Source organism: Sebastes umbrosus, chromosome 5 (genome assembly GCF_015220745.1).
Source record: "Sebastes umbrosus isolate fSebUmb1 chromosome 5, fSebUmb1.pri, whole genome shotgun sequence".
Lineage (NCBI taxonomy): Eukaryota > Metazoa > Chordata > Actinopteri > Perciformes > Sebastidae > Sebastes > Sebastes umbrosus.
The window spans coordinates 5,246,373-5,268,127 of record NC_051273.1 but is presented as its reverse complement, the minus strand read 5'-3'; the positions used below and the strand labels follow the sequence as shown (position 1 = coordinate 5,268,127).

Below are 21,755 nucleotides of genomic sequence, written 5' to 3'. Positions count from 1 at the left end.
TCTAGGGTTTTGAAAAGTAGCAGGAATATGTCCCTGTAGATCCCCCAGCATCAGACAATTATATATAAAGATTGTTCTTTGCGTCAATATTTAGTCTTCAGTATTCAGTATTTCCTTTATCAGCTGATAATTAATCGATTAATCAAACTGATTGACAGAGAAATATTTGGCAACTACTTTATTTTATTTGATAATGATAATTGATTAATCTTTTCGGTCATTCTTCGAGCAAAAATAGGGAATGGGAATGTGAAGTCACGACAGCAAGTCCACCATTTTTGGAGGATAAAGGGTAAGAGTGCCATCCACTGGCTGTTTACTGCAAGTGTCAAAAGATAACACAGAACACTACACAGTGAATAAGATTCAAAAGCCGAATTGTAGAATATATAGCATACAGTCAGACACAACGGTAGGCTAACGGTAGATTAATTATGTATCATTAGCCAATGTTTTGTCAGTATTCCGTTAGCATAACATTCGCTAGCTTATCTTTGTCCAGATGGTTGTGGAATTGGCATTTGGCTTGTAGTTCTTAATGTCATATTCCCATTTGTAAATTGGACATCGGCTTCCAAAGATTTACATATTTTGAACAGTTGACTGTAATGGGTGCAACCTGTCAAGGTCCTCCTAATTCATAAGGATCAATATCATAAACTAACTTCAATTTTGTAATAAAATATATGGCCCGTTTTTCCTCTGTCAGTTTCTCTTTATATGGGTATTTGTCTTTCGCACATACATTATACATTTCTGATGATGAACGATTGACAGGTGACAGATAATGATGGATCCAAAAATGGCGGCACGCCCCAGAATGCTCTGCGATTCCCATTCCCTACAGTGCAAACATTCTCTGGTTCCAGTGTCTCAAATGAGAGGATTTTTGCTTTTGCTTGTCATACAGTATATCATTGTAAACTGAATATCTTTGTGCATTTTTGTAAGACATTTAAAGAAAAATTGGGCTCTGAGAAGTTGTAATGGGCATTTTCACACATTTTGGTGTTTCATCGACTAAACAAAAAGTTTAAGCTAATCTATACCATTATGTGACACTAAAACAAAAAAAAAAACCTCTATGTATACTTTTTGAAAATGTGAGATTGTGTGTTGTGTTTGGTACTTTCATGTAACAGGTTTTGTTGTGAATCCTCACATGCCCTTTATGCCCACACACCTCCCTTGCCACCCTGCCCAGCACCAACTCTAACAATATCCCCCTGTAATTATGGAGCTGCAGGGCAGCAGAAGGAGGGTGTTGGGTCAGGCGGCCCGTTGATCTCACGTGTCAATGAAGGCTGAGCCAAGCCAGCTCTGCCAGACACAAAAAACACCCGCCAGCCAGGCAGTGAAGTCAGAGCTCCCTTTAACAAGTTGGGACACACCATAATGTTCCTCTGTAAATGTCTAAATGTAGGAATAATTTCAGTCTCTCAAAGCTCAGAAAGGGTCAACACTCAATGCTTTGTCTTTATCTTAAATATCTGAAAATGGTGCTTAAAAAAAGATCAGCCTTTAACTTGATACCAAAACTTGTAAATTGAACTCTTGCATATTTGTCTTGGCACTGGCTATCCCGTACAAAACAGTCTCCTCAACAGCTCCTGAGGACTTGGTGGGCTGTCTTTAGCTCTCACAGCAACCTCAGGAGACTCTGCATGCTCTCACACAGCTGGAGGAAGAGCCGAGTCAACCCTTGCTGACGCTACCCTGCAGTATCATTGCTCTCAGCAACAACTCAACCCTTCCCCTTTCCTGCAAACAGAGTGAGTGAGTGAGTGAGTGACTGACAGAAGTAGAGAAACTTTGAAAGTTTTCAGACTTCTCTCCAGTTCTACTTGGAGCTGTGCTACTAAAGACCCTTTCAGGAATGTAGTCAGTGTCACGCCTGGGATTAGTTTGGGTGTTTACAACAAGAACAAATCAGTAAGAGAGGCAACTGTGGAAAGTCCTTCAATGCAGCTGAGTCTTCAGTTACAACAGCTCCCTCTCTGCTTCTTCCTTCTGGAGAGACTAATTGAATATCACACTCCAGTCAGCCTTGTTGAGGCTTGCTTGGGACTTCAGCGGAAGAACTCTGCAACATTCCTGCATCCTGAGGCACTGAGGATTAATCATATCTGTCCTCTCATCAGACTGTGTCAGTTTTGTTTTCATTTCTCACCTGGATTCTTCCTGTGTTTTGGTTTATCGCAATACAAAACCTCATGGAGTCACTCCAGAACCAACCGGTGGTTAACGGGAGGAAAATAACAGACTGCGTTGTATAGGTCAAGAATTCACAGGAGGCTCGGTTCAGATGTTGAGGTTATTTTAGTGTCTCGTATGAGTCAGGAGCTCAAGGGACAATGAACAAAGAACTCCGCTTGACAAGGAAAGGGGCGCCGACTGGTTTCGGACATGGTCGGAGACACTCGTGCCTGGGGTATGTTCCTAAACTTTTCAGCGCTCATATTCATGAGAGGGAGTGTTCATACACATTGCTCGCATGGCTTACAGATCTGGAATGATAGAGTCACTGTCTGGGCAACAGCAATAGACAAGGTTATTTGTAAACAGAACTCTATTCATTCAGTGATTTGACTGTTATAGATGATAATACATACAGAGGTTTATTAGGAGTTATTTTTATGTTCTAATGGGAATAGTTACAGAGAGAATTGGCATATATGTGTTCATGGAAAGACAAAAGTTTATACTTTACTGAACATGATATGCAAGAGTGATGTGAGAAAATGTGGAAGAATGATAACTATATTCATCTCCCTAATATCATGAAAACAGATAACACCTAAGCTGCAACATGTGCACAGACTGTAATTCCCTAATAATGTGATGTTTAAAAGTATAAATAAAATATAGCTTAGTTTCTTAAAAAGAAACACATCAACTGCAATATCAGGTTTTGGTGTCAGTCCGCAGAATCAAAGAGCAAGGGCTTTTGTCTAAAGGTGCACTGCTGTTCACAAAGAAATTAAACCAATCTTTCTGTGGCAGAAAATGGACCACAATACGGTGGAGTATCACTATAGTGTTCTCCATCTGCAGCATTCTGGGAAATTTCACTGATGCCATGTTCACGTCACAAAGATTCACATGTTTATGACTTGCAAACATTGACGTCATCAGACAACTCATGACGGTTGTATAATTGCAGAGTTGGTCTGATGAGGTTTAAAATTACTGTACGTTGACGATGGAGCTTCATATTTCGGGTTTAATTACCTTGAATGACGCACTTTAACCGATACGAGCCGTTCATGTTGGTTTGGTTTTTGGGCACTTTAGTTTTATTATGTCAGATGTACTGGAGCTTTCACAAAAGTCTGAGTCTCCCAGTTGTAATTACAACCTGGATGTTGACGTTAATGCTATTTACCAGTCGGAAACTGATAATTATAGTAACTTTGTTTTGTCATGTGGCAGTAGCATGTATTAATTGTAGCAGAAGTAGAAAAGGCAGGTTAGTGTTAATTGGGTTCATCAATGTTTTAATGAACAGAATGTCTTCATCAAAGTGATGAAACCTAATAATAGATAAATATCTGATGGGGGAAAGGTTCCACACAGGAACTTTCATTGTATGTTGTATGGACTCATGAGGTGGGATCTGTGTTGCTCAGCACCCTGAGCTTTTAGGCCAGCATGTGACTTGGTCATTCTTTAGCTGCGCTGTTTTTTATTTGCTGGCACTTTACCCAACGGCTTTTGAGAGGAAGCAAGTTTAGTTTGTGGCAAGTTTCATTCAAATGACTTCCTGTTTTTGCTGAAAGTTTCCCAGAGACATTTTTCAGTGCTATGACCCTGAGACATACTGCTGACTCCACACCAAGCACTAAAGAGAGTTGGACCATCTGGAGATGTTTGTGTCCAAGCAGCTTAAAAGCAAATGCAGCACAGCTTACATTTTTATTTTTTAAGTGCATGTGCCTCAATTTGTGAATGATGCATTTTCCCTCTGACACTGTGTTTATGTATATGAGTATGTAGTTGTGCCTGATACATTGTTGTCAGAGCAGAGAGAGGGTGTTGTTGAATAGATAGCCCCGCCTCTTGCTGCTGACGTACAATGAGGGACTGACTCATGTTACACTGACAACAAACACACACTGCCTTCTTTGTGTCTGTGTCTGTGTCTGTGCGTGTGTGTGTGTGTGTGTGTGTGTGTGTCAAGTTAAAAGCACATGCAGTACATATTCCCATTTGCATGAGTGTTCTTATGCGTTCCACTGTGTTGTGTTTTGTGTGTGTTCTCGCTTGTGTGCTCATGCCTGTTCCTGTCCTCAGTCCCAGTAAGCATGGGCTGGGATTGGTGGGCACCGCCCAGCTCTCCACTCAGCTGGTGGGTCAGTGCTTGACAGAGCTTCCCATACCACATTCCAGCACGACCACAATCACACGCCACACCTTCCCTGCTATCACCCACAGCAAGAACCATACATTAAAAGAAGAGGGAAACTAAGAATAATAACATGATTGACCAATTGTCCCTGGTACAGAAGTAGACATTACTGTTTACAGTATGTTGCTATTTGCACCTGTGGCTGCAGTTTTTGTGAACTGAAATATACACATGATGTTTTACCTTTGAAAAACACATAAAAGAATTACTACCACTTACAATTGTACAGTAGAATATTTTGCCTGACAAAGGCAAAACACAATGTGTATGAATTTGAAAGGTCAAAGCTGAAGTCTCCCTAAACATCTTTCGATGGAGCCTTCCTGATGTAAAGTGTGTCTCTATACCAATAATATTTTGGGTGTGCTAGTGGCTTGTAGCATTTTCACTTTTTTTGCTGGCTCTTTATTATGATTGTTTGTAAATGTTATATCTGGGAATGTTGGCTGCTGCCATTCAAACTCCAGCCTGCCAACGAAGAGGATGATAAAAGATTATGCAGTTATGTCAAACATTTATCAATGATGTAAGTTCCTTGATTACCATATAACAATTACCTCAAATGACGAAGAAATGTCATTGTTGATGTCTCTGTCTGAACTGACACTAAGTCACAGGTATCAGTAACCACCCGACCGCAGCCCAAATCTTTTTGTTTTTCTTGAAGTGAATCACTTTTGGGTTTCCAGGTTGCATTTAAAAGATGCAGTGGTGTGTAAAACTTTAACAATCTTATCCGGCAACTTTGCGTATCTTTCAGACACTTATAGAGATATACTGATCTACTCTTGGGTAAGAGAAATTGGGGGAATTTGGAAATGTTGCTACGTCATGATTTGGCAAGTCATCAGAGTGACTTCCTCGATAAAATGACTCATAATCCTGTTAACACACAACAGAAACTGTAAATGTAAAATAGCCAGGTCATTTATAGATTAACGTTGCGTGAAACAAGTTGAAAGAGCAACTTGCAGTTAAGAGCCCCCAGTGTCCCCACCACACTACCAGCGCACTTTCTCTGAGCGTTTACCATTGCTGCGGATGGGTTTACATTGGAGTTAATGGAATGCCTGGTGCGTTTCATACTGCACAGGCGCTGAAGTGTGCCAGTATCACACAACACTGCCATGACAAAGCATTGGTATTTGACACCCAGGGAATGAGAACTGGCTGGTTAGACTGCATTAGTTTTAGCTGTACTCACTGTTTCACCATCACATAATATTTACCTGCTGAGAACCCAGTGTACTGTGGCACAAAGTAGAGGATGAGGGAGTGAGAAGGTCTTCTCCAGTGCTGTTCTAGTAGCTTCACTCTCCAGATAAATTACTGATGTTACTAGCACTGTCTACATGTGCATTTATTAAGTACTTTAATAAGGCGTGGTTGTGTAATTACTGTCAGGTGTGATATGTTCATGTGTTTTTGCTCTGGGCTGTTTGGCTGAAAAAGCAGATATAAAATTAATTCATACTAGGGATGCTAATTTTGAACGACAGTGTGTGGCGGTGGGGAGTGTGGGTTTGTCGGTGGAGTTATAGTTGTGAACATAGGTGTAGCAGACAGTGTGTGTACAGTTTATTTGTCGGTGGACAAATGCTACGAGGCTACAACTCGCTCCGCTCAAGTGAGCCATAGATCGGAGCCAACTTCCTGTATCTTGTAATCGGTTAAAGTTCGTAACTTCGGTTAACGGTTAAATGGTTAATTATTAACATCCCTAATTCATACATGATGGAGCTGCAGAATTTAACAACTTTTTAACAACTTTTCACTCCTCACGCGGTCCTGGCTTCAACATCCCACCCTGAACTCCATCATATCACCGGGAAAGGAGACAGCGGCTCCCTAAGCCTACGTAATATGATGCGTTTGACGTATCATGTTAAAACAAGAGCGTTTTTAGAAGCATTGCTCAAAATGCCTACTTTCTTCTCTGAATTTCGGCCCTTTTGTCTTTTACAACATATAAAATCCTGCATCAACTTTTCAAATGGTCATTTTCAGGAAAGGTATAAATTTAGTAAAAGTGTGCAAGTTGCTCTTTAAGACATTCAGATCACCCTAACTGAGGCAGTCTGCTCAAACCCATATTGGTCCCAGCTTATCATCCAGTGCATTCCCAGTGGGAGACTTGTTCCTGACCCAGTACGGCCTCGGCCAAGTAGAGCGGGGGTGATGGGGGGAGGCGGGTGGGGGGGCAACAATAACACAACAGACCCCCAAAATAAAACCTCCAAGCCTGGAATAGTTCCTCAGCCCCGCCAGCCTGGCTGCACAGAACACGTGAATGTGACACGTGTTTCTCGTTTCTCGTGTATACAATCTCACACACACACGCACAGGCACACGCACATGCACACACACACCCTGCCACAGCCACCCGTCCCAAAATCCATATTGATTGTTCCACCAGGGAATTGCTGTTAGTACTTTGAGGTCGTGTTGCCAAATTAGGTGTTATGTTTTACCAGCAGTGGAAAAAACAGTCAAGAGATGTTTTGAGTCAGTTTTGCTCTTGAATTTGAGACGTGGAAGATGTTTGTTTGGGGTTTAAACCTGCAGTAGGCAGACATTTTTTGGCATCATTGGGCAATAATTCCATAATAACCTTTCAGCATATTGTAATTCAAGTTCTCTGAGAGAAAACCTCCTCATGGCTCTGTTTTCAGGCTTTAAAAAATGACGTGACGGGAGACTTTGGCCAATCACAGGTCATTTCAGATAGAGAGCGTTCCTATTGAGCGTTCCTATTGGCTGTGCTCCGGCTGGTGGGCGGTGCTTGGTATTTCCTCAACTGATCTCAACATGGCTGCTGGGACACAAACTTTCTCATTTTACAGCTAAACAGTACACTACAGGATGATTCTGAAAACATTTGAGGTGAGAAATAGACATTACAGTAACAGAATATTGATTAATATTTGTACAGCGCTGCCGAGTTTGACCGTTTGATCGGAGTTCGCAAGTGATTGACTCGTGGCTCTCATAGACGGCAGCTGGACGGCAGACTCCAAATCAGCTCTGATTGATTGTGTTTTCCTCCGGTCTGTGAAATCTTGCAGATGCCATTAGGAGCACTGGAGGACACAGAGGCACATGATATTTTTCAGATTACCGGTCTCATGCACTACTGTCAGGATATAGTGACCATTTTATCGAAATAACTTTTTTAAATCATATTTGCTCCATTTCTACCCACTGCAGCTTTAATGCTGGAAAAGATGTGGTCTGTTGAAAGATAGGGTGTTGAAACATTTCATCTTTCACACTATCCCCCTGTCTGTCTTTTTCAATGCCATGTTTTCAGTGATTAAAATGAAAGTTTAAGAAACACACAGGAAAATAGCGGTAGTGATAATAGCTGTAGTGATATCAACCCATTAAAATTCTTGCCATTTCTATTGTAACCTGTGGTAATAAGTGCCTTGCCCTCTTGCCTTGTTTCTGTGGTTGTGCTTAGAGTGTGTCTGTACTGTATATGTGTGTTTGTTTCACACTGCAGTAGTTTCTAGGCACAGAGCGACCTCTGCTGGATAGTCAGTCCATCTTCAGAAGACTGAATCAGGGGGACTCTGACTTTATTCACATATTGGCTAAATATCAACATTCTCTGATGTCCTAGATAGAACAGTTTGTGTGAACTCAGTGAGTATGAATAGTGGGTGTTGTTGGAAATCCTGATCCATGCTTGGTCAACTTATCTTGGACAAATAAAGATTAAGCCAAAAAACAACCAAATGAAGAGACACTGCCCTCTGAAGCAACACACTCTGGTCAACTGCAGCTGCATGCTGTGTGTTTTGAGGGAGGTGTAGGAGAAGCAGCATGACTTCAGTCCTGTAGGAGGATATAAATATGAGCAAGAACTAAGCAGCAACCACAGGTCACATTGCCACAAATCAGACATGTATCAGAGGACTGCATGTAAAAGCAGCACAACCCATAATTGGAGAAGTCAGTGGGATTGTTTCTCTTCACACTGTGATTTTAATTGGTGATCTCACAGACACTGTGACCGTGTTGTACAATCCTGTGGCATGAATGCAGATTTTCATTCTGACTAAAGCAGCTCTCTGATAATCTTCTCCTCTCTGGTTAAAGGGATGTTAACCATTGAAATCCGCCACAGTAACAACCAGCTGAAGCAAAAACCTGCAGACTGCATGTTTGCAACTAAGTCACTGCACTCAGATCATGTGTCAACTTAAAGATTTCTCCACTAGGTGGTGTAAGTCTCTCTCTGCTCTGATTTCACAAATTCACTTCAGTAAATACAACACATACACGTGGGATTGGTTCCTGCCCCCTTCAAGTCTCTAAAAGGATAAGCGGTTATAGCTAATGGATGGGATGGGTGAACAATTTCACATCAGTTTTTAGTAGAGCTGTCAAAGTTAATGCAATAACAACACGTTAACGCAAATGTGTTTTAACGCCACTAATTTCTTTAACACATTAACGCAACTTGTGTAATTTTTAGGTTGTAGCAGGCTCATTTTTAAAGCTAGAGTGAAGATACTGGCATCATATGAAACTAGAAAAACCCAAGGAATCCATTGGTGAGGAAAAACTGGCATGGCCATTTTCAAAGGGGTCCCTTGACCTCTGTCCTCAAGGTATGTGAATGAAAATGGGTTCTATGGGTACCCACAAGTCTCCCCTTTACAGACATGCCCACTTCATGATAATCACATGCAGTTTGGTGCAAGTCATAGTCAAGTCAGCAAACTGACACACTGACAGCTGTTGTTGCCTGTTGGGCTGCAGTTTGCTGTTTCTACAATATTTGTCATTGTTTTATGTTGTGAATTGATTTCCAATAATAGATTTTCTCACTCCCATGTTGATAAGAGCATTAAATACTTGACAAATCTCTCTTTAAGATACATTTTGAAAGGATAAAAATGTGTGATTAATTTGCGATTAATCGCGATAAACTATGGGCAATCATGTATATCACTTTAAACTCACACAAACACTTAGGTGTGCACTTTCTCACTCTCCCAAACACACTCATGCACACACGTGTATGACACTCCCCCCTGGCAGCTTATTCTCATTACCAGACATTATGTTGTCATAGGAGCCAGCAGCCAGCTGGACCTTAGAAGTCATTTGGCAGGTGGATTTGGTTACACAGCGGCCTCCCACACACCTCATTCTCAGCAAACCTCCACCCCGGCATCTGTTTTGAGGTCCAACATGTTTCACAAGCACGTTGCACAAGGAGGGAGGAGAGCATTGGTGGGAGGGGTACGGGGTTTCAGTTTAGTGTAACTAAAACAAAAATCAAAACATGGTAAACAGCTCAATGTCATATTGGAAATCACCATAATGCTTGTTCCTTCCATAGTTCTTGGTATTAAAAACTATTATTCCATTGCATGATTTTAAACTCAAGTCAGCACTTGTTTGTACAAAAGTTGGATCCAGGAAAGTTTACAAGAAACAATTTTGAAAGTGAGACTTGCATAGATCACCTTATCATGGTGGAGGAGTTTACATACGTTGTCAAGGCAGTAACTCCTGTAAAGATCTCCCAAAGGCAAAGTGGTCCCATGCAGGGAGGCACTCTAGGAGCAAATCCAGTACGTCATTGAGAAAGGGGAGAAGGGGGTCAGCCCTCTACCCTTAAACGATGTTAGAAGAGAAGAACAGTCTAAATGTGTTTTGTGGATTTGGAGAAGATTTGTTATTGCACATTCAGGGTGTCTTGTTTGTGGTGCTGCAGGAATATGGGGCACTGGAGACATTTGGCAGATGATGTAGTTCTGCTGGCGTCATTGAACTGTGACTGACAGCATGTACAGGGTCAGTTTACAGCTGACTGTAAAGTGGTTCAGATGAGGGTCAGCACCTATGAGGCCAACAAACTGGATTTCCCCCTTTGGGTTGAGAACAAGTTGCTTCCTGCAGGTGAAGATGTTCTAGTGTCACTTGTTTATGAACGAGGGTAATGCATTGGTGCAGCATTCACAGTGATATGGACATTATACCAGACTGTTGTGGTTAACAGGGAAAATGTGGTTTGAGTCTGACCCAGTTCCACTGAAGGTGAGATAGGGGTCAGAATACAGTCAAGTCAAACACAGAGTAGTTCAGGATTATAGTCTAATAGATTGACAAATATGGAAAGCCGTTGTGGTCATAGTTCATCTCCTTTTCCCTGCTGTTCGATGTTTTAATATAGTTTTATAATGCCAGCTGGTGTTTATAAATGCTGTTGCAAGCCACTCTATGCCAACTCACTCCCAAATTGTCAAATACCGCCGATTGGACAGTGCCCCTCGATATCGGAATTCGATACACGGAGGCACCTTTTAGCAACGGTATGTGATGAACCAGGCTTTGGTTGACCAAGTGACGTAGTATTAATAGCGTGTGAGTCTGCTAAGGGCGGGTGGGAGAATTTGGTGGATGGGTCAAACAAACACAAGACTTTCAACCAGGAGACCGGTGTTCGTGTCCTCTGAGAAACTAAAAGTAACGATGACTTATTTTGTCACATCAGTCGTTAGTCACGTGACTCGGTATCGTCAGTCCCGTGAGTCACATGAGTCGCTAGTCAAGTGAGTCATTGGTCAGTGAAGTTAACGTCAACCATGACCGTTTCCTAACCCTAACTAAGTGGTTTTGTTGCCCAAACCTAACTTCCTGTGAAAACGGAAGTTTATTTTGAAAGGACACTATGCATGTAACAAGCGTATGTTGAAACGCCGTCGCTGGTCCGTCTAAAAGTAACGCAAGGGCACTTCAAGGGGCACTGACCAATCGCCAGTATTTGATGAGTTGAGAGTGAGAATGTGCTGTCGATGCACCTGCACGTGCTCATGCAGCAACTGCAACGCCAGTCCTACTGTTAATATGTCTCAAGGATTTGTAAAAAGTTGGCCAATTCATTTTTAAATACTTCAAAAACAGATCTACGTTTGTAAAAATAATATCAGTATTTTTTATGCTCTCCATTATTGTATGTAATGAACTAATAAGTTCTACAGATCTTTGTTTGAACTTTTGCATTTGATTAAGTGGAATAAAAGTTGATCAAAATAATCATTTTAAAAAATGTCCTTACATTTCTGTAGTGTTTTAGTCGACGTACATGACGGCGCTCAGGAGCATGTGCAGGTGCATAGAGCAGCGTTCACATAAATCCCGAATGGAAAACGGCCTCTTCCGGTCATAGTGCCCAGCCGCATGGAGTCGTTTGCAACGGCGCTTAAAAGTGCCAGCTGGCAATAAATAACTATATTAAAACATTGAACGTCAGGGAAAAGCGGACAAACAATGACCTTATCGGCTTTCCATACAAATCTGACGTCAGAAAGGTGTGTGGTGGGAGGGTGTTTCCGAAGCTTTTCAACCATCCAAAAAGCAGTTCTGAAGAAGCATACTGTAGTAGTACTGTAGTCGTACTGTAGCTTAATTCCATAAGAGAGACAGTGAGCTTCTTTTGTCTCCACAAATGCTGGGGAGTCTTTGCCTGATTGCCTTGATTGTTTTTTCATATTTCTGAACAACTGAGCCATCGATGTAGTCCCAGGTCTGGCACTCAGTATGGAAATTAAATAATATGAGCCCACAGCTGGTACCATCTGATATCGCCCTGCTGGTATAAAAATAAGCCAATAGCAGATACAGGCAAGTCTATACAAAGGGTCTAGGGTAAAGGCCTAAATTTGGTGAAATCAAAACTTTGTGTTGGAATTAAATGAAAAATGAATTTCACTGTAACAATGAGTTTGTAGACAGGAGCTATATAAAAAAATGTAAATAAAAGAGACCCGTTTTATCTAGAGTGGAGAAAGAGTTCAGGCAGCAGCTTTCAGATGAACCTGGTCAACTTTAGCATGTCGAGAGAACAGCTGAAGGTAAAACATATGATTCTGCCTCCACATCCTCACTATGTCGCCGCTCTTGATAGGTCACGTCAGATTTTTAAACGTCTGATATTTTAAAGCTCCCCTCACTCCACCTTTTTTTTCTTGGGCCTGCCAATACGTCCGACACATCGGTCGCTTGCCCTGTTTATTAAAAGACAAATATTTTTCTACGATGTCGAAATCAACGAGACGGGTCAGTAGGTGAGATCATCAGGTCCAGCAAGTCCATCACACCATGACTGGTGCTCCTCTGCTGGAGCACACCGCAGGAATGTACAGTAAATGTACTGTATGTGGTGCAGTTCTACAAACAATAGAAACATAGAAAAATATAAAACTATGGAAATGCATGAATAAGTTTTCAAAGGATAAATGTGAAGCTGAAGGACTATTAAGAGTTTCAAATTGTGATCAAGGATTCATTTGTGATGGTTTGAATTTTGGAAAAACTTTAACATTTGTTTTTTTGTCCTGGCAAGAAATTGATTTATTTTACTGAGTCTGTTAAACTTGCGTGCGTGCGTGCGTGCGTGCGTGCGTGCGTGCGTGTATGCTGAGCCTGTAAACGGTTAAAATATCCACAAGAGGCTGCCACGCTGCCTCAGAGAGTTCCCCTGTTCTGTTCGAGGTCCTGGTCTCTGAAACACACACTGCACACATGCACTTCACATTTACCACATACTGTGCATATACATTACCTCACACACACACACTGCACAAACTCCCTCTACACACACTCACATACACGTGATGCAACTACTACGAACACAGACCCCCCTCTTTCTCTCTCACTCACACACACACACACACACACACGCACACACACAAACATGCCGCACATGTATACTCATAGTTCATGTCTTTTTTAAAGCCTCAGTAGTCCATGTGTAGACAGAGAGAGCCATAGAGAGACAGAGGGAGGGAGGAGGGAGGAGTGTATCTCCAAAGAAGAGAGAGAGTTCAGCGCTCAACTCCTCCATATGGATTTGAAACCAACAGCTTTAGCTCTCCGCGTTCAGCTCTCCAAACAACAGCGCTGAGGAAATGACTCTTTAAAACCCACCCAGCTTTGATCCCCCTTCTTTCTTTTCACCCTCGACTTGTTTCTGATTTGGAGGCATGCTGCTGAAACACACTGAGGAGGGCTTTCCTCCTTCTGCCTGCGCCTCAATGGAAACCCGGTGTGGTGCGGAGGGAGAGAAGAGAGCGCACAAGAGCCGAGGAGTAGAGGAGCGCCCTGAGGAGGAGGAGGACGAGGAGGATTAAAGCAGAAGGGAGACAAAAACAACCACAAACATGAGTTTACCGACTAACTGTGTGTATCTGGCCCCCTTGGCCCAGGATCGTTACTTCAAAGTGAGGAATGGGAATATCTGCGGGTCACCGTGCGCAGTCAACCGGCCCATCGACATTGTGCAGAAACGCAGGCGGTAGGCCAGATGTGGTTTTAATCCAGATGTTGTAGTTGCACAACACACAGCTGTCTATTCTTTTTCTATACAAAGTTTCATAATTTTTCAGCTGACAAACACTTCAATAAGCTATGATAAAATCACTATAACTTTACTGCAATATTAATGATATAATATTCTTGTAGGGACTTTTATTGTGTTGTATTCAGTAGTGAGTTATAGCATCTTTATGATAATTAATAGTCTTTATCTCCTATGGTAATATTTCTATAAAAAGGGGTGGTCACAACATCATGAATACCAACAATACATTCTAATCCAACAGCCCTGCAACAAATAATCTGAAATTTATATTGGCAAGTATCTTATATTATATTTATGAAAGTCAGGGAGGCATTTATTACTTTATTTTGTTTTATTTTTTACATTATTATAAAGTACTGAAAAGTATTATTTTAATAAATATATTTTTACATTAAGTTGTTCGTGATATTGTACCCACCTCCTCCACAATATCCAGCACTCAACACTGGCTTTATTATTACCATATTGTTGGCTAGTCAATACTATGTTACAGTTGTGACTATAGTATTTTTTGCGGTGTTACTGCAGAGGTTTGTATTGTGTCAGGGCTACGCAGTACTTGTACTGATCTTAGCTAAATTAACAATTTAATCATGATTTATTTATTCAAAAGAAATGTCTGACTTCTATAGTATGATTACACTATATTATTAATATTATTCTGCCTCTAAAAATATTCCTGTAAGATTCATAATGTGTTGATGTTACTCATCATGTAACATTTATAGTGACCTTGCATTTGTACCCCTCATGATATTCCTATCATTCATACTTGACTCATAGTACAGTGAGTCTGTGCTACTCAGACTTTAAAGTGACCTCAGTGTACTTAATAGTATTTGATGATATTTTCATTTAATCTCCTGAAATATCACCATAATATTTCTACAGTCATCCTTCGTCTCAGTAGTGGGTTTACGGGGACCTGTTTGATATTTTTTACCTCATGGTAGTGAGATTTCATCGGATCATTTCGTCACAAGCATGCAGAATTAATTTATGAAACTAAATCTGAGTGGTTTTCATCAAGAAAGAAGTTTAAGCCTCTTTTCCTTTATTGTCAAAATTGCAGTCATGTGTGAGAAGGTCAAGAGTCACAACGAGGGCTGCTTTATTAGTGTAATGGTGAGCCAGATGGACTCATGTGGTTCTACTGGAATATCTGAATAAGAATCTGAGTGTGTGTGTGTGTGTGGTGAAGCTTAAAGTTTTTATATACATTATTATATACATAATTTTGTACCGAAACGCATTGGAATATTTATTCTCTTATTACCGCTGAGATAAATACACCTGAAATACATTTTTATCTACAGTATCTGCTTGTTTGTCACACACTGACATTTCCCCAAAGATTGCACTCACATACAGTACACTCATAACAAACCAAACTTGCATTACCCATTTTTTATCTATATAAATGATCTTGTATTGTCTATCCATTTTTTTTTATTATTTTTTATGTGCATATACAGTCAGAAGGCTGAGAGTATAGTATTTATATAATATCAGAAACAAATAAATGTAAAATTAAAGCTGCAGATGTTCTCCCTTTTTAAAGGAGAAAACAGATATTCTTTTTTAACATTATATTATCAAAAATAAACAATCAACGACGGTAATTATTGTTATTTTAATGCTGCTTTATCAATAATAAAAAACAAGTTAAATTTTGTTAAAAAGAATTGCAGCCCATACATATATCAGTCTTGAGATAAAATGATTTTATTTTATTTTCATTTTCTAAAAGCACATGATGACATAAAAGAACTTTTATAGTTTACCCAGCGTTCATGCATTACTACACACACACATTTCATTCTCACCAGATGAGTACACCTGAGATTGGCTGCTGCCTTCAGGGTCACAGAAGGAAATGTGACTAATCTTGCAGCCGGCCTTTCAGAAAGTCATGACGACATCAGCCTTGTTGGGCGGGGAGGGGGATCAAAGTGTCTTTATAATGTCAACCCACTAGTAAAAACCTTCAAAGGGAGATTGCTAATGAACGCAGAGTCGACGTATTTATAGGCCTGATGGATCGACCACATGTGTGTAATAACACGGTCAAAAAGCAGCGGAAAAAGTAGAGTGCACTTTAATATCATCCAAATCCCTTTAGCCCTGCACCGTGTGTAATTTCCATTAATTCCTACACGGAAACAAACTGCTTTCATCGTCATCGCTTTACCTCGTAAAGTTAGAGGTTTTACAGTTAGCTTTGGCAAACGGAGATTCACATCTGTCAGTGAAGATGTTTAACTTCTGGTTTTAGGGTTATGGTGACGTAGGAGTTTGCTGTGTGTGAAATGGCATCAGTGAGGCTTCAGTCACCTTCTCTTTACTGACTGTCTCATATAGTTATGTTTTCTAAGCTCAGTTATCTCATACAGTACTCTTCAGTTACTTATAGTGCCATACTCTGTCTTGTCTTTTCACTTTCTGTCCTTTACGTTTCTGTCTTGTCCTGCTCTATCACATCCTGTCCTGTCTTGTTACGTCTCCCCCTATCCCCTGCTCTTGTCCTGTGACTGTCATATATTAAGCTGTCTTGTCTTTACCATGAGACAATACAAATTTGTCAGCTTGGCATACCGTTTACTGTTGTAGCTCTCACTTAATTATCTCTATAGTTGCCTAATGATTAGGAGGATGATGAGGACTGATGTCAGACTGTGACTTACTCATCGTGATTTACCTCCCAGCACAGATCTAAGGGGGCCTAACCACTCATCAGACTTGTAGTAATAGAGTGGCGAAGTCCCGCCCCTTCCGGTGAACCCCATGGGACCTTATTTCGGAAAGAATATGTATGGTAGTCAATGGCGAGAGACATTTTTTTTTTATCCTGTTAAATTGCGCCATGAATCACAAATATGATGTTTGTCAATTTAAAATGTAATTTTGCAAGTCAAGAAAGTCGCAGTATGTCGTAGTATCATTTAGTTTTGTGTGAAACCAGTGAACTATCTCTCGTCCGTCACCAGCACTAGCTAGCTAGCCAACTTAGCTATGTTCCACGCACAAATGAAACGTTATCTTACCTGATGTGTTTTATCCAGAGACTCCTGGTCTTTTTATTAGCCAGGAAGCAAAAGAACAAGCGAAACCTGTTGCTGTGTGTGAGTACAACCCAGTACGAAACACACAGGCATCGTAGCTTCAGTGAGAGACGTCATTTATCGCCAGACTATCGCAGGGTTGACACATAGAGACAGACAACCATTTACACCTACAGGTGATTTAGAGTCAACAATTAACCACACCTGCATGTCTTTGGATTGTGGGATGAAGCTGGAGAACCTGGAGAAAACCCACGCTTACACGGGGAGAACATGCAAACTCCACACAGAAAGGCCCAAAGCCGGATTCGAACCTGCGACTCTCTTGCGACAATGCTAACCACTGCACCACCGTGCAGCCCACAGACAGCACTTAGTCTTTCTAAGTACGTATTTTCGAAGTCTGACACTTAAACAGTTTTACAACAAACTGCGACTTCCTTGACTTGCAAAATTATCTTTTAAATTGACAAACATCATATGTGTGATTCATGGTGCAATTTAAACAGGATCAAGAAAATATTTGTCTCCATCCTATGCTAGAATAAATATTTGGTCTCCATTAATAGCTGTTCTCCAGTGTGTTTGAAGTACTAGATTAATTTAATACGACACATTAGAGCTCTGATGTGATATTTCTTGAAGGTGGTAGTAGACAGGATTTAGTTGCTGAGGTCAGAGGGGTTGTGCACTTTGCATGTTGGTGACAGTCATGATGAAATGTCTCGTGTACGTGCAGCCTTGTGCTCTTAGCTGCTTGTGAAACGCCACACAAAACACGTTGCAGTTCATAGTACTTCACTGACTATACCAGTTTGTGTTTTATTTATGGGAATATTTAAGGAGAGTTTGAATGAGTAACAACACACGATTTCTCCCATGGAAACCACAGTTAATTTTTTTTGCATTACAGTTTCTTACTGTGTTTACTCATGTAGTTGTAAGAGGTCAACCGATTTGTACTTTTAAGGTCGGCAGGATATTTTTTTTTCTATAATTCTTTATTTTTAAGCTGTTGATAGCAAATATGTTGTGCTGCTATTTAATATCTTCACATTGACAATTATGTATTCAGTGCCTCAGATTTATCTTTGCTCTCATAGTTGTCACACTTGTTTCTTTCCTGTTGGCATTTCAAGAAGGATTTGTGCTTTTTCCAAAGTTTTTAAATTCCCTCCTTCCTCCAAAAGTTTATTGTGTTTTGGTCAAGGTGGTAAAGAATCTGAAACAGTATATTATACATAGTTTTTTCTTAACTTGAAGCTACACCCTTAGGTAACCCTGATTGTGTGTTGGAAGTCTGAGATTTTGCCACAGTGAAATAAATGCCTGCAGCTCTTTATCTGGTTTATTTGTGTGAAACTGAACCTAAACAAAGCTATTTTCTGCTGCTGCTTCCCAATAAAAGCCTAATAATGTTTCTTAGCTGAAAGGCTGTTACTAACATGCAGCTGCAGGAAGTGACGAGTAGGAAAAATCAGTATACATGGTAGTGTTGATTTAAATGTTTTCAGCTGTAGCTGACAACTGTAGTCAGCTACTCTTGCTCTTTTCTGTGTGATACATAGTACTCATTCTTTTAGACTTAGATATGCATGGAAACTCTTGTTGGGACAATAACATTCTCACAGCCTGAAACCACAAAAACTCTAAATCCTACGGATGAAATTAGTTTGGGGCTAGCAGCTTATTTAAAGCAGACAACAACTATTGACACCCTGCAACTATTAGCAAATGAAACACTGGGCTACATCTCTGCCTTTACCTGAAGAATGAATTTAACATAACATTATAAGTGATGTTGTTCTGGTCAGACAGAAACCTCCATCACAGAAACCTTCATCAGATCAGGACACCAGCGATTGGGTGTTATCTGATATTTAATTTAAGGCCAAATATCAGTTTAACTCATGTCGTCTCCAGGCAGGTATTGTCTGACTTTTTGTGCCGTCTGCATACAGCTTGTCCCTCCAAACAGTTCAGAAATGAGATCTGACCTTTGGCGGTGTCACAGCAGGTCAGCCAGCGCCCCGGGCCTCAGCCCATGTTGGCATACTGCGGCGTGACGCACAGCTCACTCTACATGAGGTCAAAGGTCACAGCAAGCTGCCAGCATGTTGCAACATAATGTAAACGAAGAGTCACGTTAGTTCGTGAGTACGAGACAGCTACAAGTACCAGCTGACAGTACCAGTGGTCTCATTATGCCCCTGCAGCTGGTTAGGCTTTAGTCTCCTGTACTGACGGTGTTGATGGAATTCCCTCTCCACAGACTCATCTGTTTATTTCCACACTTGTCACAGGCATGTCTGTGTTATGGATCTGAGGGTTTTGATTAAGGCGGTTGTTGCTCCCCACATTGAATTCTGCTCAACTTCACAGATACAGTACAGTGACCAATCTCAAGAGCACTTCATACTCTGCCAAAGTGTTTATACAATAAATTGGGTTATATCCTTCGATTTAAGTGTTTCCCCTCAGCACTTGGAGATGACTTGTAGAGAAGAGGCTGACTAATAGAGCATGCTACTGTAGAAACACAGTGAGGATCTCTGGCACAACTTCACCTACTGTACTTCCATAGCGAAGGGGAACAGTCTGAAGAGGTCAGAACTCCAGGAATACTTTATTGTGAGTGGTCTCACAATAAAGTTGTTATTTATACCGCACATGTCACTGGAGTCTTTCCTCTTTGATTGAGTAGGATGTCAGAAAAAAATTAGATGAATTTTCTGAAAAAAATCAGTTGGATTATAAACACAGTAGAAGAGCATGTTACCTAGAGGAGATCACAGTCAGTGAATTGGTCGATTTGGTGTCTGAAGTTAACTTTGTCGTTCACTTGCCAAAGGCTGGAAAGATATTTACCTGGCAAAACTGAAGGTCCACTTTTACCTGAGCTTTCCACATCTCACAGTCCTCCTCAGAGGATGGAGTTTGCTCAGTTTTCATCAAAAGTATGTAACTAAGTATGGAACTTTGGTCACATGTTAACAGGTGCTGGTATATGAAGCAAAGAGGCAAAACTCTGATGCTTTTTTGACAATAGCCGCTAGAAGGCACTGCGGTAGCGCTGCCACCATTTTGGAATGAAAACAACAATGAGTCCATGGCCACAAATGTATAAAGAGACGTCTGTAAATCACAGGATAATGTTTTTTGAGGTAAATCAACCTCCCAGTACAAACAGTTAAATAACCCTCAACAGACAAATCCAGAGTTATTTTCCTCGGCATAATGAACGTGCATCAGACCAACGGGACTGCACCGCCCTGCACGCTTGAATGACATATTCGATTCTGCCGGCTTCCTGCTAGCTGTATGTGGCTGTAATAATGGATATATCGGCTGTAATTCATCGCTTTTATTATCTTAATACACCCATGGGCTGTACCGTGGTGGATGTATTAACGTCTCTGTTCCTAAACAACCGGCTATCGGCCAGTAGCTAGTAGTGCTAATAGCATGACATAAACAGAATTTAATTTAGTTGTAGGTTATTTACTAACACGCAGGGCAAAAGCACAGGACACAACCTCTTATACATCCATGGTCTGAGGTCCTTGACATGAAAAAGATTGAGATTGCTTTCAAAATCTGTGTCCTGGATTTTTCTAACTTCTATTTATGTCCATCACTCACTTTATGCTCCTCTGGGAAGCGACCAAGCAAAAAAGTTAAATAAATAAATAAGTAAGCAAGTAAATAGTCCAGGACCAATGCCATTTCACAGATGTGCTGCAGTGTTCCCTACAACTGTCGTACGTGATGTCATGATGATGTCATACATCCCTCCAGTTTTCTGCTCCAGCGATTTTTGTCTTTATGGTTTAACAGCAAAGATCTACAGATCTTTATTATATATACATCTCTCGAGAAAGATCCATCACCCCCTATTTTGAATACTAGTCGAGCACAGGGATTTTGACCCCGGGTGAGAGCTGACAGGAAATATTGACGTGCCAGTGGCTGTTCACTGGACTTGATCCCAAATTGTTCACGCAATTCACGGCTGACGCCTCAACCCGCTGAACCACAGGACGCCTCTGCTCTGAGTCTGTGGAGTCACTCCTCTGCGTTCCTACAACAAACACGCCTCAACCGTAATCCCACTGCATCCCTGAGTTCAGCCAGCTGGTTTCCGGCTTGTATCTTTTTAGCGTGTTTCATAGCATCTTTTGTGTTGAAGTCTCTCATTTGGTGGAAAAACAGAACTGCAGCGAGCGGAGCATTGGGCCGGGAGTAATTGCAGGCCTGAGAGCTGGTCGATCGACATCACAGTGACAGCCATGAAACCACAACCGACGTCAGCAGACAAGTGTGACGGTGTTTGTGTGACTGTGTGTGTGCTTGTGTAGATTATCACTGCTAGTATAGTGGACTGAGTGTTATGCTGACATCTCTGTGACTCCAGGAATGATGATCAACTCACAGACAGATGAACTCTTCACAAAGAGGCTCTGTTCCATTATTTTGTTGCAGGATTAGACAATAGTGTGGTTGATGGACTTTTATGTAAGCTTCCAAACGAATGAGGAAGTAAGGGTCCACATGCAGACAGCTGCTGCGCAGTTTGTCACGGGTGAACTTGATCATAGACGTCAGGGCTCTGCCTACACAGCGGGATGCCAGGTAGGGAAAGGCCTGGGGCTTGAGAAGACTTTCAACAACTTCATTTTGTTAGAGATTACAAAGACTGGAGTGTTATGACAAGATGGTTTGTCTGTGTGCGAGTGCTTCAGGGATGTTGTCATCACTTCATGCTACATGAACATTGACTCAGGTTCATGTTGAAGCTCTGCTTCTTTCAGTATGTATGTATGTATGAATACCTAGGACATCTGATATTATCTAGTGTTTAGTGTGTATTTATAAAACTCATGTCAAGTTATTTATGCTAAAA

At 41.0% G+C, this 21,755-nt stretch overlaps 1 protein-coding gene across 8 annotated transcripts in view; it reads left to right on the top strand.

Annotated features, from left to right (window-relative positions):
• Positions 1-21,755, top strand: part of pde4cb (phosphodiesterase 4C, cAMP-specific b) — a 117,519-nt gene that overhangs the window by 66,931 nt on the left and 28,833 nt on the right. The window contains exon 1 of one of the 8 annotated variants that reach the window (XM_037770928.1): positions 1,669-2,431. The exons of 6 other annotated variants lie outside the window; for them this stretch is intronic. In XM_037770928.1, coding sequence (XP_037626856.1) covers positions 2,355-2,431 — 77 coding nt within the window. In that variant the 5' untranslated portion in view covers positions 1,669-2,354. Of the gene's footprint in view, positions 1-1,668; positions 2,432-10,990; positions 13,725-21,755 lie in introns of those variants that run through there. One more of the 8 variants, XM_037770927.1, reaches the window with a different exon arrangement.